This window comes from Notamacropus eugenii, chromosome 1 (assembly GCF_028372415.1).
Source record: "Notamacropus eugenii isolate mMacEug1 chromosome 1, mMacEug1.pri_v2, whole genome shotgun sequence".
In the NCBI taxonomy this organism is placed as follows: Eukaryota; Metazoa; Chordata; class Mammalia; order Diprotodontia; family Macropodidae; genus Notamacropus; species Notamacropus eugenii.
The window spans coordinates 37859312-37887075 of record NC_092872.1 but is presented as its reverse complement, the minus strand read 5'-3'; the positions used below and the strand labels follow the sequence as shown (position 1 = coordinate 37887075).

At 35.4% G+C, this 27764-nt stretch overlaps 1 protein-coding gene across 22 annotated transcripts in view; it reads left to right on the top strand.

The window, feature by feature from the left end:
* The window catches only part of KDM4C (lysine demethylase 4C), a 544029-nt gene that overhangs the window by 80838 nt on the left and 435427 nt on the right, over positions 1-27764 (top strand). For 11 of the 22 annotated variants that reach the window (XM_072596853.1, XM_072596740.1, XM_072596750.1 and 8 more), the window contains 2 exons: positions 17863-17983; positions 20667-20827. The exons of 2 other annotated variants lie outside the window; for them this stretch is intronic. In XM_072596853.1, coding sequence (XP_072452954.1) covers positions 17863-17983; positions 20667-20827 — 282 coding nt within the window. Of the gene's footprint in view, positions 1-17862; positions 18107-20038; positions 20161-20666; positions 20828-27764 lie in introns of those variants that run through there. 9 more of the 22 variants (XM_072596759.1, XM_072596792.1, XM_072596838.1 and 6 more) reach the window with 7 other exon arrangements.

Sequence of the window (27764 nt, the reverse complement as noted above, 5' to 3'; positions counted from 1 at the left end):
CATTGAAGTTTAACTTTGAATAATAACTCAACAAATTTAGGTGGTTGTACATCTGATATTCAATATTAAGATTCCAATAAGTCATTTAAAATAAGATTAGAAAGAAGGGTAGCTCACATGGGCAAACATCTTGAAGAGATAGGAGTTAATGGGATGAAAGATACCTATGCATAGAGTTGAGCTTGACTAGGAGGTAGGTCTACTTCTTCAGTACTAGAACCAAGGAGGAGAAAATCAGGAGATGAAGTTGAAATAATTTAAAATATGGAATGGGATAGGGAGAGAGAATTTGTGAAGAATGATTATTGAGCAAATCAACTTTCCAGGGTCTCAGTTTCTTCATCTGAAAAAATGGAGGGGATTGGACAAGGCTATCTTTTAGAAAGTTGCTTCCTGCTTGAGATCTATAATGTATGGCATTTTTGACTGAAGGGAAGGATAAGGGAAATGATATAGGTGTCTAGAGAAGGTTTCAAACAGCTGTGGTGAAGAGTATGATAGACAGTCATTCAGAATTTGGTGGGGGAGGAGATTGGAGTGCAGTAGTGAGGGCCCAGTTGAGATGGAGTATTGTACTCAGTTATCACAGAATGTGTGATTTCCTCTAGAGGTTACTATAGCATATTGGCAGGAGAGGTGTAGGGAGATTGTGGGAATAATCCAGTGATGGGGTTTGGAAATTGATGGAGTAGTACTAGGGCTGCTAATGGTCCAGGGAATTTAAGGGTAGATGACAATGCAAAGTTGAGTTGGTTACTTCATGGGGATGGTTTTAAAGGCAGGAAAGGGAGGCTAGAGCTGGAGCGAATACTTACAAATACTTAGAAAATCAAAGCAAAAGTAAAGTTTGTGGTCAGGACAGATAAGTTTAGAAAGGGTAAAGTACACAGGTATTTGGAAGGACTGGAAGTTAATGGGCAGAGGAATTTCAGGGTTATAAATTGTGGAAGTGGAACTTTTGTGTTTTGATAAGATTAAGGGTATGACCATCTTTGGTGAAGGTGCAGATCAGTCAGTCAGTGAGCTTTGAAGTACCTGCTGTGTGCTAGATGCTAAGCACTGGGATACAGGGAAAGGCAAGACAGTTCCAGTTGTCAGCTCCCAATGTAATGGATGAAGCAGCAAACAAATAAATGTGTACAAACAAGCTGCATCCAGAATAAACAGGAAGTACAGTCCAGTGTTGCTCTTTGTGTTAGTTATGCTCTGTAGTTGCCAGGAAAGCTGAATTAGCAAATATTGAACCATTTTTCCAAGGGGAAATGCAGGTTTAGGTTCATGTAAACTTCTGGCCACATTTACTTTAACCCTTTTCAGAGCAGCCTCATGTACACTCTGCCAAATTTCTTTTTCCTTTTTCTGACTGTACTATATTGTTGATTCATTAACGTTGAACTCACAGCCGACAGCACTATAGCTCTTGCCTGAGTAAAGCTTATCTAACGCATGTATTTTCTTTGTATGGCACATCATAGACTTCTTCTGCTTAGAAGCACTAGACAACTCCTCTGTATTACTTTTGGGGGCCATTTTAAAGAGTGAAATCTCTAAAAAAAAAAAAAAAAGCATTAAAAATGCAAAAAATGTAGTGCTAATTAGACCACCAAAAGGATACTTGTTTACAACATGAGAACTGAAAGAAGGCGGCACCTTGTTTGAACTCCCCTGTGATTGTGTGTCAGGAAACTCAGTTTTTTTGCCACTGTCACATGTCTATGAGTGATTGTGAAAGTGCTACAAATGTTGATTTTTGGGTTTACAAATAAATTTTAGTGAGTAGGGGAATTCACAAATATGGAGTTTGCAAATAATGAGGATCAACTGTAAACAGATGGAAAGCACTAGAATTGAGGGATTGGGAAAAGGCTTCTTGTAGATGGTGGAATTTTAGGGGGGGGACTTGAAGGAAGCCAGGAAGCAAGGACAAAGAGGGGAGCATGTGATTGGAGGGTGTTATATGAGAAACAAAGATATTGGAGAGTCCATTAACCTATAAAACTGAAGTCCTGAAGTTTAAGCGTTAGGGGAGGGGATTGGAAGATTTTGAGGTTACTAAACTCATTGAAAAAATGGGAAGAATAACCAGAATAGTAGTAGGCATGAGGAACGACTATTATATATCTGAAGGAAGTGAAGCTCAAAGGAGGAGAGGTTGCTTGGTAACAATTTTAGGGATTGGGTTTGGAAGTTGAAGTGAGGGGCAAAAAGGGTGTTCATGCCCTCTGATGATCCACTATGTTATGGGGCATGACGTATACCTAATATTGGAGGCCACCAGAGATGTAGAATCCCTTAGGGAGAGTCAGTTTTATATTATTGCAAGGGTATAGAAAAAATATGTGAGGAAGAGTTGTTAGTAGTAAAACAGGGGTTCCAGAGAACACAATGCTAAGGCAGTTCATTGGTTTCAGTACTATAGTGAGAGCTTAGAGTTTTAAATTCTATTTTCAACTGTTTGTAGCTCTAGGACGTTTTACTACTCTGATGTCTTCATCATGATATGGAATTGACCTTGGCTTTCCAGAGGTTATGCAAATGAAGTGTAAGCTCTGGCAGATTCTGATTTGATGAGTATATATTTTTTGTCAATAGATTTTTCTTTTCTGAGGAGGAGTAGCCAACATAAATGTTGAGAGATTTATAATTAATTGTCTGGTCATTTGGCCATGGCCACCCATGAAGCAAAGAAAAACACAAAATGGCCTCAGTCCTGTGTGACTCCCTTCCAGTTATGCAGTCATGGTGTTAAGAATGGCATAAGTTGGGGCACAGGGCCCTAAGAATTACCCAGTTTTTAGACCACTTATTAATATTAACTAGCTATTGGTACTTTGAAAGGGAGATTGTTGTTCAGTGACTATCTGAGAAGTTGAAATGTATTATGATTTTCTCACCATAAATGAAACCAGAACACAAAAGGAAGGTGAAGATAAATGGAAGATTAGCTCATAGGCTTTATTTGGAGAGACAAATAAAAGTTTGTTTTTGTTATGTTATGTTTTTGTTTGTTTTTGTCCAGAGACAACAAGAAATATATCATGGGACACCTGGTTTAGAAATATATATGGATTCAGTTTGGAGGGCTTTATTAGCTTGTCTAAATGCTTACAATGAGACAGCATTAAAAAGTTCTCCTCTAAAGATTCTTCTCTAATAAGGTATTTTGTATGCATAAGTTTAAAAATGCATATGTTTCCTTGAAGGATAAAATGCAATTTTATCTAATCTTCTGATTATTAATTTTTTAGTGTTGCATAAGTGCATTTACAACTGTCATGGAAGTTGCCTAATGCAGAAGCCTGATAGAAGAGGGATCCTTTATAAATGGCGATATCACTTTTTGAGGGTGAAATGACATTTGGATGATTGCATCTTGCAACACTGCAGAATCTGCTAAAAGAGATTCATAATTACTTTAAAAAAAAAAAAAGATTCCCTGAGTATTCATGCAGGGAAGACCAAGTGGATGAATACCATATGTCCAGATTAATGATATTTAGCCATTCATCTCTACCTATGTCTTGGAAAAATGGTTGTCAAGTCAATAGATAATGAGCTAGACTGAGAACCAAATAGAAGAGTGGGTTAGCTTTCATTTGCAAAATGTGCAGTTTCAAATGATCCTCACTTTTTCAGAGAAGCAAAGCCCTATGTTTTTAATACTCTTATTCTTTTGGTGATGCTTTGAGTTGCAGAACGCTGTCTGTAGTATCCAAGGAAAATCATCCAAGAAACAGTGGAGAAGCTCAAGGAAGTTTTGAGTAGGTTGTAACACATTAGAAATGAAATTGCACAAGAGAAGTAGTATAAAGTTTATTATCAGGAAATACCTGACTGGAAAAGTAGATCTGGAAAAAGAAGTCATGTAGTTAGTTGGAGGGATGATGAGAGACCAGCCTGCATACCCAAGTGATATGTATGATTAGTCAAGATTAACTAGAGAAAGTCCCCTTCCCTTTTGGATGAATCATGCAAATGAAGTGTGGGTGAATTGTGATCTACACTATTATTTCTCATATTACTGAAATCTCTGGTCCATTGAAGTGTGGGTGTTATTTCCACTCATATATGGCAAAACATTTTTTTTTCTTTCTCTACCCTATTATTAAAAGGTTCTCTGAAAGGATGAAATTTGATTTATGGCAATTATAGTTTCTGAAGTATTTTCAAATCTTTGTGTGCTTCCTCCCCACCCATTCTGTTCATATTGGTTTGTCATAGTGGTGAGGATATCAGTTATGTGACTGAGAGGTGTTATTTATCTGTGTTTAACTTACAATTATTAATTTTTTAAACTTTTATTTTTTATTCAACTGTCCTTCCTACAATACTCCTGTCTCAGAGTAAGAAGTGTTCTTTCTTCCTTCTAACACTAACGCTTTTTTATGTACCTTTTTTTTGATGGAATATTCTGTTAAAAGTAATACATACATACATGCATATATATGAATACTTAGATAATATATATGTATATATTATATATATTTAATAATATATTATTATATTAATATATTACAATATATATTTTATTTATAAGTGTATATACTTAAATTCTTATACATATATATGCAAGGCATTTGAATTATGGTTTCTTTGTGAATTGAATGATAGTCTAATTAAGTGGATTTATTGTTGGTTGAATGGTAGTACCAAAAGAGCATTAATGGAGCTCTAGCCTTTCAGAAAGTAGTGTCCAGTTTTAGTCTATGTATCATTATTATTTTATTAATTTTTAATATACGTCTAGGCTTCATATAATTATCCCTTTCACATCGCAATTTTCCCCATTACGGTTTTGATATATTACTGGTTGGCATAAGAAATTAATTGGGAATTTTTTGGGGGTTTTGCAGAAGCCCCAGACAACATTACAAAGGCCAGCAGACAACACAGGCAAAGTTTCAAAACTCAGAAATGCATAAACATATGTATAGTATTGTATAATATAGTCTATGGCCAAAATATTTAACCCAAATTTACAATAATATAGTGTAAACACCCCATAAAAGAAAAAGAGAAAAATTCTGACTTCTCTGGTACGAAGAGGAGGACCAAAATATTTTATACAAATTTCAGGTCATGGGTCTTTGATCCCAACCCCTGTGATGTGGAAGGGATATCTGCATTTACTTGATTGGCTCCTTATCCACCCCTCACTTACACTGTCAAGTTGGGTCCCCCAGAGTTTAAAGCTGGCTGTATCTTTCCCTCAGGGTTCTCAGAATACCACTGAAAGGGCTATGGGATTTCTTTTTTTTTTTAATTTTAACTTTTAAAAATAATATTTTCCAATTACATGTTAAAACAATTTTTAACTTCAAAAAAAGTTTTGAGCTCCAGATTCCATCCCTCCTCCCCTTTTTTTCCCCTCCTGGACACAGCAAGCAATTTGATTTAACTTGTACATGTGCAATCCTGTAAAACATTTCCATATTAGTCATTTTGTACAAGATGACTCAAAAAAAAAAAAAAAGAAAGTGAAAAACATGCTTCAGTCGGTATTCAGACATTATCAGTTCTTTCTCTGGAAGTGGATAGTGTGTTTCATCCTGAGTTTTGGGAGTTGTCTTGTATCATTATATTGTTGAGAATAGTTATAGTCATTCACAGTTCATCATTGTACAATATTGCTGTTACTGTGTGCAGTGTTCTCCTGGTTCTGCCCACTGCTCTTTGCATCAGTTCATGTATGTCTTTCCAGATTTTTCTGAAATCATCCTGCTTTTCATTTCATAGCTTATCATATATCACAATTTCTTTAGCCATTATTCAATTGGTGGATATCCTCTTGATTTCTTAGCCACCACAAAAAGAGCTGCTATAAATATTTTTGTAAAAGTAGGTCCTTTTTCCTTTTAAATAGTGTTTCTTTTTCAATTACATGTAAGGACAGTTTTTAACATTCACTTTTAAAAAATAAATTTGTGAGTTCCACATTTTCTGTCTCTTTTCTTTCTTAACGTACTAAGCAATTTGATACAGGCTATCTATGGGCAATCATGTAAAACATTTCTTTATTAGTATGTTGTATAAGAAGTAGAACAAAAGGAAAAAAATAAGGTGAAAATTGTATGCTTTGGTCTGCAGTTAGATGCTATCAGATTTTTTTTTTCTGGATGTGGATGTCAGTTTCCATCATAAGTCCTTTGGAATTGTCTTGATCATTACATTACTGAGAAGAGCTAAGTGAGTCACAGCTGATCATTGTACCATGTTGCTGTTACTGAGTAACACCGTTCTCTGATTCTGTTTACTTTGTATCAGTTCTTGTAAATCTTTGCAGATGTTTCTGAACTCTGCCTGCTTATCATTGCTTTTTGTTGTTTCTTTTTTAAAATTTCTTTCTTACTTGATAGTATTTTATTTTTTCCAATTTCATGTAAAGCTAGTTTTCAGCATTCATTTTTATAAGATTATGAGTTCCAAATTTTTCTCCCTTCCCCCTTCCCCACCCCAGAACAGCAGCGAGTCAGATATAGGTTGTTAGTGTTACATGTTAGACATGTTGCCAAATTAATCATGCTTTAAAAGAATAATCTGAACAAGAGAAAAAAAAACTTAAAAGAAGTGAAAATAATGTGCTTTGTGGTCTGCATTCAGATGCTCCCTAGTTCTTTCTGTGGTTGTGGATAGCACTTTCCATCATGAGTCTTTTGGAATTGTCTTAGATCATTGTACTGCTGAGAAGAGCTACATCTATCATAATTTATCGTGGCACAGTGTTGTTGTTACTGTGTAGAAGTGTTCTCCTGGCTCTGCCCTTTTCTGTCATGTTAGCCAATCTGATAGGTGTGAGGTGGTGCCTCAGAGTTGTTTTAATTTGCATTTCTCTAATTAATAGTAATTTAGAGCATTATTTCACATGACTATAGGTAGCTTTAATTTCTTCATTTGAGAGCTACCTCTTCATAGCCTTTGACCATTTATCATTTGGGAAATTACTTGAATTCTCACAAATTTGATTCAGTTTTCTATTTATTTTAGAAATGAGGCCTTTATCAGAAAATGCTAGCCATAAAAATTGTTTCCCATCTTTCCGCTTTCATTCTAATTTTGAATAATTATTTTATTTGTTTTCAGTGTTCTATAATCACCTCCATATATCTTGGATTTTTTCCCTCCCCTCCCCCACTTTCATTCTATTTCTGATTGCATTGGATTTGTTTGTACAAAAACTTTTAAATTTAATATTTTACTTTTTGTAATGTTCTCTGTATTTTCTTTGCTTCCAGATACTTCCCTTAAACATATATCTGACAGGTAAACTATTTCATGTACTCCTAATTTGCTTATGATATCACCCATTATGTGTAAATCATATACCCATTTTGACCTTAAATTGATGATACACAATGTGAATTGTTGGTCTGTTACCCAGTTTCTGCCATACTATTTTTCAGTTTTCCCAGCAGTTTTTGGGACATGATGATTTTTTTGTCCCAAAAGCCTAGATGCTTGGATTTATCATATACTAGATTACCATGGTTATGTACACAATGCATTGTGTACCTAATCTATTCCACTGATCCACCACTCTATTTCTTAGCCAGTACCAAATTGTTTGGATAATTACTCCTTTATAATACAGTTTGAGATCTGGTATGACTAGATCACTTTAATCCATATTTTTTTTCATTGAATCCCTTTATATTCTTGTTTAACATTTTTATAAATAGCTGTGGACAAAGGGTCTAGCTAAAGTACTATTCCGATGTCTTATGGTGAGTTGGAGTGACATTTATGCAAATCTTTACAAACTAGAAAGGCTTTTGACTTTTACTCAGTGATGGAACATAACATCTTTTATCTGAAGGCTAGCATCAGTAAGACTCTTCACTAGGCAGTAGTCACTAGGCAGTTCTTTTTTGGGGGGGGTTATAGCAGCTCATGAAATCAGTCTACAAATGGTGTAGAGGTAGTGTTAATGATAAAGTTAGCTGGAGTTAGAACTGGTTGGATGATTATAGCTAAACAGTATGGGTCACTGTAATCTTGTAGGCAGGGCCTCAGAGATTTTTCTTTAGCCCAATTTAGCCCAATTTCCCAATTGGAAGAAAGGTATAAAGATCTATACCAAATCTAACAATATGGAATTTAAAATTGATAAACATAAAATCCTACCTTTGAATTAAATCAACCTCACAAATGTTAGGTGAATAATGCATATCTTCACAACCATATGGGTGAAAATAATCTGGAGGACTTTCCCCCCATCTTGGTCCAGCCATGCCATGAGGTCCTGAGAAGAATCTGAACAATGTAGCAGCCCCAAAACGCTGAATTCTGGATAAGTTCCCATGACATTTTTGCTCCAAGACAATCCCTAGGCCCTCACAAATTGGGGGAGTGCCTCTGTTCATCTTCCTTTAAAAAATATTCAAGTATGTCTAGGTGGATGCATGTAATGATTGCTTATGATTGATGACCTTCACTGACTTAGACTCTTCTGGTTTTTATGGATGTTATCAGCATTGAGAAGACTGGTGAATGTTTCTGGCATATGACACTAAGTGCCATTTTGCTATTTATTGCATCACAGATGAAGAGGGAAATAACAAATTATATAAAGTGAGATCTTTTGGGGGCACAAAAGATCCATTAACTGTATTATCCTTTGCCTAAATTCTCTCATCAAAGACAGCCCAGACAGGTTTAATGACTGACAAGGTTACTGAGTCATCAAATTTTACACTGATGAGTTTTGGTAAACCATCTAAAGTAGCATTAAAAAGAAATTCAGAATATACACAATGAGGTTTTGGTTTAAATAACATTTTCTATAATGTATAATTTTTTAAAAGTTAAATGTCAAAACAATTTTTACCACTTTCCTGTGTTAAGGACCTGTGATGTCACTGGTTTGAATGCTCTCTCAAGTCTAATTGTAACTTTCCTACTGGGGGGAGCCAGGGCATTGTATATATAAAAAGATACACATGAGGAAATCTAGAAACAGGAAAGGGGGGAACTATGGTAGAAAGCATTAGAATGAAGATCAGTGGAGACGTAATAGAAACAATCTTTTCATCAGAGCATACTTATAGTCCACCTGGATTGAAGAAGAAAAAGATGAGAAGTTTGGTAAATGAATCAAAACTGCAGCACAAAGTCATGATGGGGTACTTTAGTTTTATGGATATCTGTTGTCGCTTTTTCTGCCAAAAAAAGAGTGGCTAATGCTATCTTGACTTGCTTAAGTGATAATTTTGTTTTTTAAAAGGTAGAATAAATCTATTCTTCATCTAATTATCATAATCATGAAGCAACTGATAGGTTGTAAATAATGGGAGTTTTTGTGAGGAAGTGGTTTCTGTATCTTATAGTTTGTGAAGAAGACCTAGGAATTGTCTTAACACAGATGGTGGAAAAGAAGATTTCAGAGGGGAGAAAAGGGAAGTTAGGTAGGATGCCATGGGGAAGTCAGACCAGGAGGAAGGAGAAGTTCTTAAAATGAAATCTTGAAGACCTCCAAAAATTCTGATTAGGAAGAAAAAGGGGATTGTCTGAAGAGAAAATGAAGCTGCACAGAGAATTGACTTACCAACTTGGATTTTAAAAGAGGTGTACTGAAGGTGGAAGTGAGGTAGCACAAAATCATGGCATAGTCTTATAAGAATAGCAGCTGGAATGCTGAAGCTCAAAATGAGCTGAGGCTGGGGAAAACTAAGGACATCAAAAGCTTTCATTTTTCAAAGCCCTTTTGTGGATGTGGATGGGACAGTAATACTATTAAATGTTAGCTCCTTTTAAAGAATTTTCCTTGAGTGGCTATGTTGTAATTCCAAAGTGACTTCCATTGTTCAAATCACTTCATGAAATTTCTCATTATTGAATTTCTTGCCTGTAGTATATTTTTAAACCTTATTTTTATTGATATCATTTTTTATAATTAAGGATAAAAAAGAATCGGGGCAGAGGGGAAGAGTTCACTAAAACAAACTGACACAGAAATGGTGGAAAATTTCATTTCTAGAAACTACATTTGGTTTTCAGGAACTCCCAGAGTGATTCAGAGGTAAGATTGGTAAATAGAGTAGTTCATTTAACTGGCACATATCATGTTTAATAAAAAAAATATTGTGACTGTTATGACTATAAAGCAATGAGGGATTTTTTTTGTATGTCTTTCAACCTAGCTGTGATGGAATTAAAATTTTTCCCCCATTTTTTATAGTAGAACTGAAAAAAGAGGATTATACATGAATCTGGATCTGTATCACATACCACTTGCTTTTATTTTAAAATATATAACCAAAATGTAACTTTTGAAACTATGCTGCTTGTCTGTGATTCTGACCTTCTGGTTTCTTCAGTGTACCTTATACAAAAGATGCTTTAATGACCCTCTTGTTTTTTCTCTTTTTTCCTCTCTGCCCTATCCTATCTCTTTCTTGTTCAATCCTTAACTGGAAAAAACCCATCAAACCCAAAACCTTTATAACAAATATGCCTAGTCAAGCAAAACAAATTCTGTATTGGTTGTAAGTAAATTTGTTTATTACTTTTGCAATTTTATTCCATTATCATTTTGTCAGTAGATGGATAACATTCTATCCTGGAATTGTGGTTTGTCATTGTGTTGGTCAGAACTTCCAAGTTTTTCAAAGTTTTTAAAAATATATTATTATTGTATAAATTATTCTCCTGGTTCTTCTGACTTCACTGTATTCTTACAGATCTTTCTGATTTTCTCTGAAATCAGCTATTTCATCATTTCTTGTGGCACAGTAACATTTTATTCATGTTCCATAATTAGTTTTGTTTTCCAACTGCCCTCTTAGTTTTCAAGTTCTTTGCTTCTACAAAAATAGTTGCTATAAATATTTTAATACTTGTGGGTCCTTTTCTTCTTTTGGATCTATTTAGGGAATAGGCCTAGAAATGGAGCTGCTGTGTCAAAGGGTTTGCACAATTTTGTCCCTTTTTGGGCATAGTTCCAAATTGCTTTCCAGAATAGTTGGATCATTTCACAGTTCTATCAGGAAGGCATTAGTTTGTTCTGCTTTTCCAAATTCCTTCCATAAAAACTATCATTTTCTTTTGTTATCATGTGATGGAAGTGAGATAGAACCTCAAGAGTTGCTTGTTGATAATTTATTTAATAATAAATAGCTTAGGACATATTTTTTTGTCTTTGATAGCTTGGATTTCATCCTTTGATCATCTGTCTTTTGGGGAATGGCTTTTGTCACATATGACATATGATACCTTTATCAGAAAAACTTGTCATAAGGATTTTTTCCCATTTACCTATATTTCCTGTCTAATATTAGCTTTATTTTATGCAAAAACTTTAAAATTTTGTGTAATCAAAGCTATTGATTTAATGTTCTGTGAGCTTCTTATCTCTTACTTGGTTATGACCTCTAGCCCAATTAATAGATCAAAATAAATTTTTTCCCTTTCTCCTATTCATTTAAGATGCCATCTTTTATCTCTCAGACATGTATCCAATGGAGCTTATCTTGGTATATGGTGTGAATGTTGGTCTAAACCTAATTCTGCCTGACTGCTTTCCAATTTCCTGGACAGTTATTGTTTAATAATAAGTTCTGTAATATCTGAGGTTTTTTGTGTCTTTTGAACGCTGATGTTATATAATTTTCATCTGTATGATGTATACCTAATGTTTTCCACTGATTGGACTTTCTATTTTTTAATCATTACCCAGGATTACATTTACTGAATAGTGTGAAATAAGGGACTGCTAGGCTACATTCTTTCTCACTTTTTTAATCATTTCCTTTGAGATTTTTGACCTTTTGTTTCTCTAGATCCAGGGGTCAGCAAACTATATCCTGGGGGGTCAGACTTAACCCACTGCCTGTTTTTGTATAGCCTATGTACTAAGATTGATTTTTTATACTTTAAAATTCTCTATTTAAGGTAATTGTAATACTCTCTGTACAAATTTTAAAAATTCTCTTTATGTAAATGTAAAACCACCTTTAGCTTGTGGACTCTACAGAAACAGGCGAAGGACTGTATTTGGCCTGCAGGTTATAGTGTGCCTGTTCCCTATTCTAGTTGGATTTTGTACTTATTTTTTCTGGCTTTATAAAATCATCTTTTGGTAGTTTGGTATGGCACTGAATAAGTGTATTAATTTACTTAGAATTGTCATTTTTATTCTATGAGCTTGACTTACGCATGAACAATTAGTATTTCCCCAATTATTTAGATCTGACTTTATGTAAAGAATTTTGTAGTTTCATTAATATTAATGTATTGGATAGTAGACTTCAAGTGTTTTATATATTCTTTTATTTTGAATGGAATCTCTTTTTATCCTACTGGATTTTATTGGTATTCTATTGAAATGAAGATGCTTTATGTGAATTTATTTTATATTTGGCAACTTTATTGTAGTTGTCATTTCAATTACTTTTTAGTTATCTCTTTTCATTTTCTAGGTAGACTGTTACATCATCTGCAAAAAGTTACAGTTTTGTTTCTTTGTCAATATTCCCTTGATTTCTTTTTCTTGACTTACTGCTCTGGCTGATATCTCTAGCATTAAGTAAAATACTAGTGGTCGTAACAAACATCTTTACTTTATTTTTGATCTTATTTGAAATTCCTTTAGATTTTACTGATTACATTTAATGTTGATTCTTGCCTTTTGCTACCTACATGCCATGTACTATATTAAGGAAACTGTCATTTTTTCATGTTAAATAGAGGTTTTTTTTTTCCAGTGGAAATGCGTATTTGATTTTGTCAGAAGCCTTCTGTATTTATCTATAATTGTAGCTCCAATTTACCTTGCCAGGCATATAAATTTTTACTTCCTTTCATGCACTTTGCAGTCTAGCCAAACTAGTCTGCTTTTTGTTTTTCACAGTTCAGCATTTCATTTCTCATATCCCTGTCTGTTTAAAGGGTATCTCTTATGCCTTTTAGAATCCTTAGTTTACTTGAAAACTTGGCTCAAACACTACCTCTCTTACATGAGACATTTCCTGATCCCCCATGGCCCTCTTTTTAAAATGTTAAATGTATTACTATCATATATATTAGAGGGGTGTGAGAGAGAGAAAGAGAGAGGGGGGGGAAAGAGAGAGAGAGTGAGAGTGTGTGTATTGTCAGCTCAGACAGAACATAAATCCTTGAGTAAAGACTTTTTTGTTTTTGTCTTTATATCCATAGCACCTAGCACAATGCCTGGCATGTAGTATTCACTTAAATGTTTGTTGATTAGTTGATAATTATTGCTGCAGTGGTACATAGGACTACATAGGATCATTAAAGAGGTACAAAATAGAGTGCTCTATGAGGTTTGAGAGACAATCTAGAAGGCCTTATTGAGTAAGAAGTTTCATTTGTATTTTAAAGATTTAGCAGGTGAGGCAGAGGAAGGCATTTCAAGTTTAGGAAACAGCATCAGCAAAAACATAGAGGTAGGAAAATGTGACATATATTCTTGGGAAAAGAGTAGAACATTTTAGTTTGATAGTACATGACAAGAAGCAATGGAAGGTAAGGGTGGAAAGCTTAGAGGGTCATTAGAGTGGTGTGAGGACTATGCATTTCAAGCCAGAGAGCTCAAACTTTATTTGGTAATCAGTGGGGAGCCATCAAAGATTCTTGACCAGAGGAATGATGAAGGTACTTTATGATAGACTGGAAGAGGAGCAGGGAGAGGTGCAGTGTGAATGACTGTTTATGAGTTACTTTGTTTAGTCCAGAGATGGGGAACCTGTAATCTGGAGGCCACATGTGGGTTTCTAGGTCCTTGAGTATGGCTTTTTGACTGAGTTCAAACTTCACAGAGCAAATTCTGTAAAACTTGGAATCAGTTAAAAGGCCACAAAGATCTAGAATGCCCCATGTGGCCTCACAGCCCCAGGTTCCTTACTCCTGGTTTAGTCCTTATCAGGTGGTAATAAGGACTTATACTGTACATAAAAGTGGTGTCAGTGAGAAAAGAGAGCAGAGATAGATGTAAGAAATTTTGCATAAGGTGAATCAAAAGGACTTGGTAATTGACTCCATATTAGGAGGAAGAGTCAAAATTAACATATAAGTTTTGAACACTGGATACTCGGTGAATAAATGAAGGTATTGGCACTAAAAGAACTAGTGAAATCATAAGCAGTAGGTATCATGGGAAAGAAGAGTTCAAGATCCTTATTGGTAAATGACACTGGAGATGTCCTATAGGTGTAATTCAGTAGAGTTTGATTCAATTCAATACAGTAAATATTAAACACCAGCTCTTTGCCAGGTTAATGTGCTGTATTAAACCCTGGAATACAAATAGGAAAAAGAAAGATAGGAGCTTAACAGTCTAATGGGGGAGACGGTCCCCAAAAGGAAGCTGAAAAGTGTTAGGTGTGTGTGGGGAGGTTGGGGAACAGTCAGGGGGTTAAAACTAGGAAGAGCTGTTGGTGGCAAATGGAGTTATCTTCACCCTCCAGCCCTCCAGTTGGAGGGTTGAGGTCACTGAAGGAGTTGCGAGGTATTGAGAAAGTATTGAGTATCAAAAACTGAGTCAGTCTGCATGGTGATATTTCAGGTGATCAGTTTATCCAGGGGTAGTTGTGATATTCCTTGGCATCTAAACCGAACAGAACTGCTGATGTAAAATGGATTGTTACCTGGGTAACTCTCCTATGGAACTATTCAGATGAGAGATTATGGCCAGTAGCACTATATAGGAGCTATCTATATTGAAGTAATAATTAAAGCTGTCAGTGTGAAGGAAATTGACAAGGAAGGAAATTGAAATTAGTCAGTAAGCAGTGATTATCTTCTATGGGCTAGGTACTATGCACCAAGGATACAAAGTCTGAAATGAACATTTTTTCTCTAAATGACCTTATTCTGTTAGGGGAGACAGGATGAACATATATAAATATATGTAAAACAGAAGTTATTTTTTGAAGGAAAAGACCCTAGAAGGGAAGGGAGTCAGGAAAGTTTTCATGTAGAGATTACTTGATCTGAGCCTCAAAGAAAGCTAAAAATTCCTAGATAAGAGATTAGGAGAGAATGCATTCCTGACAGGGGGGGAATGTGCACAGGCAAGAAGAGAGATAGGTTATTGTTTATGGGAAACAGGAAGAAGAGCAGTTTGCTTGGAGCACAACATGCATGGAAGAAAATAATGTATAGTGAGCCTCAAATGGTAGAGAGGTCCCAGGACCAGACGTATGGGAAGATTAATTTAAAAAGCATGAAAGAGGAAGAGCAACTAACATAGGCCACAGAGAGTAAATATATTCAAGGAGACAGCGAATATACGCTTGAATATATTCAAGAGAATATTGTCAGTCCCAAATGTAAGATCAGGAAAGATGGGGACTGAAGAAAGATATTGGACTTAGCAGTGGCAATATCCTTTGGTAAGCATCTGAGAGTGGATTTAGTAGAATGGTAGAGGTAGAAGCCAGATTGCCAGGTGTTGGGAGTGAGTTGCACGGTGAAGTAGAAATACAGGTCTCGATGGCTTTTCCCAAGACAATGGATATTAAAAGAGGAGAGAGATGTTGCAGAAGTTGGATGATATAAAAAGATCATGGGTTTGCCTTTTTTTTAAAGGATGGGGAAATTTGAATTTAGGGTAGGAGAATAGGATAATAGCTTAGAGCTGGATATCACATATTCCAAAATGCTTCATTGTGGTTATAGTCCAGTTGATTCTTTATAATGACAATTCTTCAGAAATTTGTGATTTCTTCATTGCAGGTATTCTTGCCAGTAATGCAGCTGGCAGTCTTTTATGGCTGCCCATCTTACGTGACTGTAGTCAAAGTTCCCCACATTTGTCCACCTAAATTGGAGTAGGGACTTGTATCTTTCTTTTGAGGTAGCCAGTATATTAATGGATAACTCAGTCCTTGCTTTTGCCTCATACACAACTCATTTTTTCAACATTATCTTTTTCTGATATCCTGCTACTGTTCTTTTTCTAATTTCGTGTTTGTAATGTTGTCCCACCTTCTCACACCCAGTATTTGTCTCAATGTTGCTATTTAGTTGATCGCTGACTTCAGCTCTTTGTAGTCTGTGGTTTTCTAAGACTTAAGCATATCATGTAGTGTTACTAGAAGAGTATTGGTATTAAAAAAAGACGGACCCTAGTTTCAGGAGGAAGCTTGAGGTCTTTATAATTGCAGTTTTTCAATGTCTCCTCCCCCTGCTCCATCCTGCTTTTCTTCTGTCCAATTCTGGGCCCAAGTATTGTCTACTGCATTGTCCTGTCCTATCTGTCTCCATATTCATGAAGCCTGAGACACACGTATATACTTAATAGGTCATATAACCTACTGGGTATCATAGTTTAGGCAGTAGACAATCTTAGTATCTACTTAATTATTCCTGTGTGATTTGAGGACTTTGATGTAGGTACAGTACAATGTGCAAATAGGAGCGTCTTAAAGGCTTCATCACCTGAAGGGAATTATTTTTTGTTTTGGACGTAGTGCTTGATCTCTTTGGTCATCGTAATGACCACCTTTGGAAAGCATATATTCTGATTTTCTGCCTTTTTTGATACTAAGGATCAGAGAGTTGTTAGTGTAAAAGCACGCACCCTGACGGGAGGGCCTGCTATCAAAGGTTCTTTGATCTGCTTTTCTAAAAGGAAAGCAACTTGAGGGGTCAATCACTTTAATCAAGCACATGTATTATTCACTTAGCTCAGGGGAGAAAGTCAGCACTCTGAACTTCAGTGAAAATAGAGAGAAATCAAAATCAACAAACATGGCTTCCAGCTGTCTGATATAAGAAATACATACATCATAGGACAACAGACAGATCCAGCTGTCTGACCATTACATATATACATAGTTACCAGAGAGAGAAGCACCAACATGTGGGTTTTCAAAGCCAGGGGGCTCCTTAGTGGCTTCCCAGAGTCTTCTCCTACCAAACACTTCTGAAGAGAAAATCCCAAAGTAAAACCTCACCTCAGAGTTTTTGTTCATTTTTTAGAGCCAGAGGGCATCACAACCCTTGAGAACCAGTGCCTCATTAACAAAAGATGTGAGCCTCCTACAAATCTTCCCTAATCAAACTCCCCTTAATGGGCAGAACCATTAATGGGTGGGGAAGACCTTCTTTAATCACATTATTCAATCAGAGGCACTTGATTATATTAAAACAAATTTATATATATATATATATATATATATAATGCATTATGAATACAGTTTGCCTGTTTTCTGTTATATTTTTTCTGATTCTTGTATGATTTTGATACATGCATGAAAGACATCTTGTTGGAGCAGAGCCTCAAAAGGCAGTGTTTTGCTGTACCAGATTAAAAATTTTTTTTGTCCTAAGTACATTGGAATTGTTTCTTTGTATCTGTCAGTCACTTGGATAGTGGTAAAGATGTGGTCCTCTATGAAGTATCACTTGAGAAAGCCTGCCTATTTGCTTCTAAAATCCTCTAAAAATGCCCTTGATGCAGGTGTAGGCCCCTTCTTGTAAAAATTTTATGTATATGAAAAGTATCCTTGATAACATGTAAATTTTTCTCATAAAATTTTATGTACCTGAAAAATTAGGTATATGACCTTGCTAATTATTGATGTTTTCTTGGTTGTCCTTTTTTTTTGGTAATTGCAATTTTTTCTCCCTAAAACTTAAAGTCCTCCCCCTTTTAGATACTTGATTAGTGGTATTTCTTACAGGATGGTGGTCCTCCTTTGTGTAGAGTTGATCCAGGGCAGCTCATTTTCCTGTCTTTGCTTTCTTCAGTGCTGTTTCCATTTCCTCCAAAAGCACATTTGGGATGGTGTTGTTAAGAATCAATGTGTGATACGTTCACTGTTCTTGATGGTGAAAAGTGTTTGTTGTGAAAATCTTTGTAGATCTTCACCATCTTTCGTCTCTTTGTTGTCTTCCTTTTAGTTTCATCGTCATATACTTTTATATTCTGCCGGTGGTGTTGTATGGCTTCAAGACATGGAACACAACAGTCTCCGAAGAAATGGAAGTGAATATCACACAAAGGGCAATGGAGAGGTGCATGGTGGGTGTGAACAGGCTGCAGCATAGAACAAATGGGGAACTTTGAAGAAGACCAGGAATAAAAGATTTCATCATGAAATGTATGGTAGAAAAAAAGATGGGCTGGTCATGTGTTGAGAGGAAGGTATGACAGGTTGACAGCCTGAGTGCTCATGGATATCCTTGCTATGTTGGGAGACAACTAGAAGGGCATCCAGGACATTTGGTATAAAATTGTGGAGGGCTCTGACCAAGAGACGTAGCATGGGCAGGCTGGGATGGGTTACTATGTGTTGTAAGCAAAATCCAAATTGATGATATTGTACCAAGCATTTGAATATGGAAGGCTTAATTTTTTAAGTTGTTTTTTTCCCTTAATTATGTTAAGCTGTTTTATGAGGCAGTGCCTTGCATTTTGTCGCACTTTCTTTGTAAAATTTTACAAATGAGTTCATATTTCTAAGCAAATGTTGCTCTGAACCTGCCATTTCTTTTTCACTTGGCAAGTTGGTCAAGTGTTTTCCAAGTCAGGTAGAGGTCTAGACTCTTCATTGTCATTTGATTGATATAAGTTAAACCTCCATAAAATTAATCGTAATCTGTGTTAATTTCCTTTCTTCTGCCCATTTCTAGTATTTCATCATTAATAATTTGCTTTATTAGATTGGGTTATGGTTTTAGTTTCATGCCATATCTTTTATTCACTTTTATACTTTAGCTTTATATCAGCTTTGATCTTTGCTCAGTGACTTTATTGCACACAACTCATTCTAGAATGAATTCCACATTAGTAATAAGTCTTTTCTTTTCTCTTAAACTTTTATCAGTTTTACTTAGTATGATATTTAGTGCTTGCCGAGGCCTAGTGTCTTCTGATTCTTTTCATTAAGAAAATATCCATGTTGAGTAGTCACAAATCCTCTTACGTGTCTTTGGCCTTTCTCATTCCTTCCTCCTGAACAATATTTACCAAAACAATTTTTGCTTTTTTCACCTTTTCTTCCCTTTGCATTGAAGTCATTGAATAACAAGGTAATTAATTTTATTTGAACAGGCTTTTTGAGTTCTTTGTAGAAGTTCTGTGCCTCTTTCTAACAGGTGTTTGCATGTTTAGCTGCTCTTATTTTGAAGTTCTTTTGCAAAGGGTTGTAATGAGCACTGTAACACAGCCCATGAAATGTCATTTCTTGTTGCCTTTATGTGCAGAATAAAATGAAGTCTGCCCCTTCCTTTCTTTACCTGCTTTTCGTAGGAGAATGTGTGAACCTTCCTGCCCTGTGGCTATAGTTTCCTTTGTTTTCCAACTTCATTTAGAGCAAGAATACCAAGGTTGATATGACTCAGTTCTTCTAGTATATCTGTTCGGTCATTGGACAAAAGCCTTATATTTAGAATTCCAGCAGCTAAGTTAATACTTGCTGATTGTCAAACAGCCATGTGACTCTCAGCACCCTCTGTCCCCTTTTTTATCGTTTTAATTTAGTGTTATTAGTGTAGAAGTAGTAGGGCTGCCCAGGACTGAGAGTGTTTAGTATTTTTCTTTTTAGCATGGGTTGTCACAACCAAAGAAATAGCCATCCGTTTGCCTGGCTGTTTGTGATGAACCTTTTTGTAATTAGGTTGGGTGTTCCTCAGGAAGTGCTCATTCTTTTTCGCTGGAATAGCACCAGGAACCCAGAGTTACTTCCATGCTCATGATGATGCATGAGGGTAGGACTTTTGCTTTGTTCCTCAAAACACAACACCCTTGTGAAATAGGGCTTTTTAGATTTATTTCCATGTTGAAAATGAGGAAGCTGAGACTGGGAAAGGTTATGGGACCTGCTTAATTTCACAGCTGTAATAGGTTCGAGATAAGAATACAGTATTCTTTCTAATATAATAATGGATATTCATACAGGAGGGTCCTCAAAGTCTTAGTGTAGTTTTAAACTTTAATAGCAAAAAATTGCTCTAAACCTTTTGGGACACCCTGATAGCCCTTTAAAGTTTTCAGAATGCTTTCTTTTCTCATTTGATCATTATGGTAACCTGGTAAGGGATGTACTGCAGTTATTATTTTCCTTTTACATATGAGGAAAGAGGCTCAGAGAGGACAGTGACTTGCTTCAACATCACAAAGGAGGTTTGATTCAGGATTTGAGCCCAGGTCATCTTGACTTCCTGTGCAGCGCACCAGACTCTACAATGTGTATAGCAGTGAGTTTTGTAGTTCATGGAAATAAGAGACATTTTTGGGGTGAGAATGGTCAGAAATCCTCATCAAAGATGTGGTTATTTAGCTGGGCCTTATAGGATATAGTAAGATTTAGTTAGGCAGAGATAAGGTGAATGACATTGAGCGGAGTAAGATGATAAATAAAAGCACATTTATGGACATGTAATTTCCTACATAAATTATTTTGAGCAAGGGATAGATGGGGAATTGAATTGTACTAGGTTATGCCATTGGAGAAGGAAATCATATGGAGAAGGAAATGGCAAACCACTCTAGTATCTTTGCTAAGAAACCCCCACGAGGTGTTCAAGAGGAGTCAGACAGAACTGCAAAATGATTGAACAACAAAAAGACTGTGCCATAGTATGAGAAGGTTTTGACTTGGTTAGGAAAATCTAACCATACTATGGTAAATCATTTAAAACAAAGTAATGTATTAATAGGTACAGAATGATTGAATACTGATGACATATTAATTCATTTACAGGGCAAAACTTAGTCAACATGGAGGCAGCAGAGGTGGATAGCCCTCCAAATCTGAGTTGTAAGATCATGACTTTCAGACCTTCTATGGATGAATTTAGAGAGTTCAACAAATATTTAGCATATATGGAGTCTAAAGGAGCACATAGAGCTGGACTTGCGAAGGTAAGAAAACCTTCAACTATTCAGTTATTTTGGTTTTAGAATTACAAATAATTTTTTGCTTCTCTTCAAGTTTTAGTCTTCTGTTTCTTGATATGGGAAGTTACTGTGTATTACATCCTAAAAGAAAGTGTTTGATATATTCTTGTTTTTGAATGATATCACAGATTCACTAGAGTTTCAAAATATTATTCCTTATCTAGTTATAACTTTATTAGTTTGGTGAATTTGTCGCTTTGGATATTCCCTACTCTGATGGAGATCACAACCTCCATAGATATCTTCCTATCCTTTGTGATGTTTTATTGTATCAGTTAGCTTGGGGCCTGTATCATTCTATGACTGAGCGGTCCAGATGTTGTCTCTCAGGCTTGTAATATGGCTAGAACACTTGCTTTCACAACTCTGCATGTCCTTGATATAATTTCTTTCATATAATTTTTAAATACAAGTTGTAGAGACCATGACTGAGCCTGCTTATGCTCATTGTGAGTCTATTTTTTTACCGTTTTGGTATTTTTATGATTTTACTTCTGAAACTGTAGTGTATTGTTGCCAGTGAAATTTAACAGAAGGATAAATTGAGGCACTTCTCCTAGAAAGATAACAATTTATTAATAGAGCTCCACACCTATTAATGAAAGAGTCTCTGGTCTGCCTCTATTTGTGCCAAAGACCCTAATCTTTCTCGAATGGCCTCACAGACCACTTAGACCTCTCTTAGCAAAGGCAAGATTGGTGCACATCTTAATGAGGAGGTACTTGAATAGTTCTCAGTTCCTCCCTATTACTTCATCATAGTTGAGGGTGGGGGAGGGAAGGAGGCTAGACTACATCCCTTAGGTGACAGGATTATTTTGCAGCTAGGGAAAGTGGGCTGACCTTCAGATATGGCAGATTTTGCCTCTCTCTGACACTTAAGGAATGCTAGCTGCTTTATGAGACCCAGCTGCCTCTAGCAATCTTGGCTAGAAAAACAGAAGCCATCTCATGAGGTTTTCCCCCTTTCATCTCCCCCATGTAGACCAGGTCACCCCCAAATCAGTAAAGAATAAACACTTCAAGGCCTTATGTTATCTCTTCGTATTAGGTGCACAAATATAAAGATATGTTCTACTGTAGAAAGTAGTCTGTGAAATTCTGCCTTTACTCTACTGTGTTTTCTTTAATCCAAACATGCATGGATTTTTGTAGATTTTACAGCAATGGGAAAACAGGCAAATTGGTCAGTATTTGCTGAGATGTATGAGTGTCTATATGTTCACATATCATATGTGTCAATATAATATATAAAACAGAAATAAATTCTGATATATAATATATGTTATATGTGTGCATGTATGTGTGTGTATGTATGCATGTATTTTTTTTTTTTGAGTGGAATAAAAAAACCATTCCCCTAAGTACTTGTGTTGCCTTCAGCACAGGTTCTTCTTTATAGAAAAAAACCCACTTTTTAGAAGAGGTTAGTGGCTCCTTCCTTCTTTTCATTTTATAACTTCTTTACATAACCCATTGGATGCTGAGATGGTAGAGTTCAAATGCGATAGTTCTACCTTTATTACTGATGAAAGTAAGTCACTCTGAAAAGGTTTCCACATCTGTTTCTATTGTCTTCTGTTCTAGCGTCATGTACAGATGCTTTTAGGAAAGTGCCTTAGTAAAAGGCTCTGAAGGCCGGTCTTCTCAATTACTTTTTGCTATTTTGTGATTTGATGTTGTTTATAAGCTTTAATTGTCCCCTTTATATTATTTTTTTAAATGGGCTTATGCTTTAAACTCATGTTGCCTTTGGCTGCTGTTTCTTACTATTGGGCAAACATCTCCAATTCTTTGTCTTGGTATGACCATGGAAAAATCATTTCACCTCTTGTGGGGGGAGGGGTGCTTTGCACATCTGTAAAGCACGTGATTCTGATTAGATGACCTAGGTTTGTAGAACTAATTCCAAGGGTTAGGCTATTCTTCTCATTTCCCAGAGTTTTGCAGCAGGCTCCTGGTAAATAAATAGTTATGTAATAAGCCTTACATTCATGCTACTAAAAGGTGAACATATAATCAAGCATACATCTAATGTGTATCCCTTTTTGGGTTATTGAAGGACTTGATTAGCAGTTGGCTAGATTTTGGATGAAAAGACAGTACACTGAGCACAAACAACTTTTTTTTTCCTTATTTTTAAAAAATATTCTGAGTTTCAAATTCTCTCCCTCTCTCCCATTCTTCTCCATCCATTGAGAAGGCAAGTAATATCATATCAGTTATACGCATGAAGCTATGGAGAACATATTTCCATTAGCCATGTTGTAAAAAACCCAAAACAAAACAATAAAAAGTAAGAAACATAAAGAGAAAAAATTATAATTCAATCTGCATTCATAGTTCATCTCTCATAGTGATTTAGGACATTTTTTCATATGATTACAGATAGCTTTAATTTCTTCATTTGATAACTGCCTGTTCATATCTTTTGACCATTTATCAGTTGGGGAATGACTTGCATTCTTATAAATTTGACTCATTTTTCTGTGTATTTTCGAAATGAGGCCTTTATCAGAAACACTGGCTATAAAAATTGTTTCCCAGCTTTTTACTTTCCTTCTAACCTTGATTGAATTGGTTTTGTTTGTGTAAAAACTTTTTAATTTGATGTAATCAACATTATCCACTTTGCATTTCATATTCTATCTCTTATTTGGGCATAAATTCTTCATTTCTCCGTAGATCTGGCGGGTGAACTATTCTTTACTCTCCTAATTTGCTCACAGGATCACCCTTGTGTTTAAATCATGTACCTATGTATCTTATCTTAGTATAAGGTATGAGATGTTGTTCTTTGCCTAAATTCTTCCATACTATTTTCCAGTAGTCCCAGCAGTTTTTGTCAAATACTAAGTTCTGAGCCCAAAAGGTAGAGTCTTGGGGTTTTTTGAACAATAACTTACTGTAGTCATTGATGACTGTGTCTTGTACACCTCACCCCTTCCACGGATCCAACACTCTATTTCCTACCCAGAAACATATAATATAGTTTTAAATATGGTATGGTTAGGCCACCTTTCTTTGTGTTTTTTCCCCATTAATTTCCTTAATATTCTTGACCTTTTGTTCTTCCAGATGAATTTTGTTTTTATTTTTTTCTAGCTCCATAAAATATTTTTTTTGGTAGTTTGATTGGCATGGCACTTAATATGTAAATTAATTTTGGTAGAATTATTATTTTTATTATATTAGCTTCGGCCTACCCATGAGAATTTGATCTTTTTCCAGTTGTTTAGATCTGACTTTATTTGTGTGAAAAATATTTTGTAATTCTGTTCATATAGTTCCTGGTTTTGTCTTGGCAGGTACATTCCCGTATATTTTTTATTGTCTACAGTTATTTTAGTGAAGTTTCTCTTTCTGTCTTTTGCTGCTGGGCTTTCTTGGTAATATATAGAAATGTTGATGATTTATGTGGATTTATTCTATATCCTGCAACTTTGCTAGAATTGTTATTTGTTTCAAGTAGTTTTTTAGTTGATTCTCTAAGTATAACATAATATCATTTGTAAAGAGTGAGAGTTTTGTTTTCTCCCTAACTAATCTAATTCCTTCAATTTCTTTTTCTTCTTATTGTTAAGACTAACATTTCTAGTACAATATTGAATAAAAAAATAGTGGTGATAATGGGCATTCTTGTTTCATTCCTAATCTTATTGGGAAAGCTTCTAGCTTATTCCTATTGCACATAATGCTTGTTGATGGTTTTGGATAGATATTGCTAATCATTTTAAGGAAAACTCCCTTTATTCCTATGCTCTCTAATGTTTTTAATAGGAATGGGTGTTTTATTTTGTTGAGCTTTTTCTCAGTCTGTTGAAATAATTATATGATTTCTGTGTTATTGATTTGATCAATTATGCTGATAGTTACCTATTTTGTTTTTTTCCATAAAACCAGCTTTTATGTTTGTTTATTAGTTCAATAGATTTTTTGCTTTCAATTTTATTAATCTCTCCTTTGATTTTCATGATTTCTAATTTGATATTTAATTGGGGTTTTAAAATTTTGTTTCTTTGTTCTTTTTCTAGCTTTTTTTTTAATTGCATGTCACATTCATTGATCTCCTCTTTCTCCATTTTTTCATGTAAGCATTTAGACATAATATTTTCCCTAAGAACTGCTTGACTGCATCTTCCAAGTTTTGATACGTTGTTTCACTATTGTCATTCTCTTTGATGACGTTGTTCTTTGTTCCTTTGATGTGATGTTTGACCCACTCATTCTTCTAAGTTTCCAATTAATTTTTAGCCTATCATTTCATGGCACTTTATTACATGTAATTTTTATTGCATCATGATCCAAAAATGACACATTTAACATTTCTGCCTTTCTGCGTTTGATTGTGAGTTTTTTATGTTCAAATATGTGATCAAGTTTCTGTGTAGGTGCCATGTACCACTAAAATAAGGTATATTCCTTCTTATCCCCATTCAATTTTCTCAAGAGGTCTATTATATCTAACTTTTCTAAAATTCTATACACCTCCTTAACTTCTTTGTTATTTTATGATTGGGTTTATCTAGTCCTGAGAAGGGGGAGTTTGAAATCTCCCACTAGTATAATTTTTCTAGTGTAACTTACCTAACTTCTCCTGTGAATTTGGATGTTTTACCACTTGGCACATACATGTTTAGTGTTGATATTGCTTCATTGTCTATGGTATCTTTTAGCAAGATGTAGTTTCCTTCCTTATCTGTTGCAATTAGATTTGTTTTTGCTTTTGCTTTGTCTGAGATCAGGATTGCTACCCCTGCTTTTTGTTTTTTTTTAACTTAAGCTGAAGCATAGTATTTTCTCCCCCAGCCTTATACCTTTACTCTGTGTGTATCCCTCTGCTTCAGATGTGTTTCTTGCAAACAGCATATTGTAGGATTCTGGTTTTTAATCCACTCTGATATTTGCTTCCATTTTGTGGGAGAGTTCATCCCATTCACATTGATAGTTATGATTACTAAATGTGTATTTCCTTCCATCCTATTTTCCCCCCTTTTTATATTTTTCTCTCTCCATTTACCCTGTCCCTCTTCACCAGTTTTGTGTCTGACCACCACTTCTGTCAATCTGCCCTCCTTTCTATTCGCCCCCCTTTTCTTTCCCCTCTTATTTCTGTCTTCCCTATCAGCACTCCTTTCCTTTCTCTTTTTTGTTCCCCTTTTTCCTTTTACTTCCTTATAGGGTAAGAAAAAATTCTATGTCCAACTGAGTGTGTCTGTTGTTCCTTCTTTGAGCCAAATCTGATGAGAATAGATGCAAATAGATGCAAAATAGATGCTCACCCCCTCCTTTCTTTTCCTTTACTGTAATAGATCTGTTGTACTTCTTCATGTAATGTAGTTTACCCTACTCTGCCTCTCCCTTTCCTCTTCTCCCAGTACATTTTTTTTTTTTGCCTCCTTAATTTTTTTGGATCATTATATCAAACTCAACTTAAACCCATACCCTCTGCCTATATATACACCTTCTAACTGCCCTAATAGAGATACAGTCTCAAGAGTTGCAAGTATCATCTTCTCATGTAGGGAAAACAGTTTAAATGTTATTGAATAAGATGTTTTTTAATTTTCTTTTTACCTTTTTATACTTCTCTTGAGTCTTGTATTTGATGATTGAATTTTCTGTTTATCTCTGGCCTTTCTATCAGGAAAGTTTGAAAGTCTCCTGTTTCATCTAATGTCCATCTTTTCCCCTGAAATATTATGCTCAGTTTTACTGGGTATTTGATTTTTGGTTGGAATCTAGGTTCCTTAGCCTTCCGGAATTAAATATTCCAAGCCCTTTGATCCTTAAATACAAAAGCTGCTAAGTGCTGTGTATTTCTGGCAGTGACTCTATGATATTTAGATTGTTTCTTTCTGACTGTTTGCAGTGTTTCTCCTTGACCTGATAATCTGGGAATTTGGCTACAGTATTCCTTGGAGTGTTAATTTTGGGATCCCTTTCAGGAAGTGATTGGTGGTTCTCTCAATGACTATTTTACCCACTGGTTCTAGGATATCAGGGCAGTTTTTCTTAAAAATTTTTTGAAATAAAGCTGTTCAGGCTCTCTTTTTTTTTTTTTTGGATCATGGCCTTCAAGTAGTCCAATAATTCTTAAATTATCTCTCCTGGATCTATTTTCTACATCAGTTTTTCCAGTGAGACTTTTTTTTTCATTTTTTCATACTTTTAATTTTGACTGATTCTTGATTTTTCTTAGAGTCATTAGCTTCCACTTGCCAAATTCTAATTTTTAAGGAATTATTTTCTTCAGATGACTTTTTAGTCAATTCTGCTTCTTAAAGTTGTTGTTTTCTTCAGTCAATTTTTATATTTCATTTTCCAGGCTGTTGACTCACTTTTCATAATTCTATTGCATATCTTTCATTTCTTTTCTCAATTTTTCTTCTGCCTCTCTTACTTGATTTTTAAGATTCTTTTTGAGCTCTTCCAAGAGGACTTTTTGAGCTTGAGACCAATTCATATTGCCCTCTGAGGTTTCACATGTATACATTTTGATGTTGTCCTCTTCTGAGTTTGTGTTTTGATCATCCCTATTACCATGGTAGCTTTCTATGGTCAGGACGCTTTTCTTTTTCTTAATCATTTTCCACATTATTTCCTGACTTTTAAAGTTAAGCTTTGCTCCTGGGGCCCAGGGAGCACTATCCCAAGCTTCTTATGCTGGGGGTTAGGAGTCTGGTCTCTGGCTTTCCACCTCTGGGTTTCAGGTGCTTCCGTCTTTTCCACTGAGTTAGGGGTGACCTTAGATTCTGGGTTTTACAATTTGCCTTCTATCCTTGAGCTGAAAGACTTACTGCTAGCCTGCTGAGCCAGGACCAAGGGGCCTCTGTGCTGCAGTTAAGAGTCTTCTGCTGAATTGTCCGGACACCATTTGTGTTGGGCTGTGCTCCCTTTT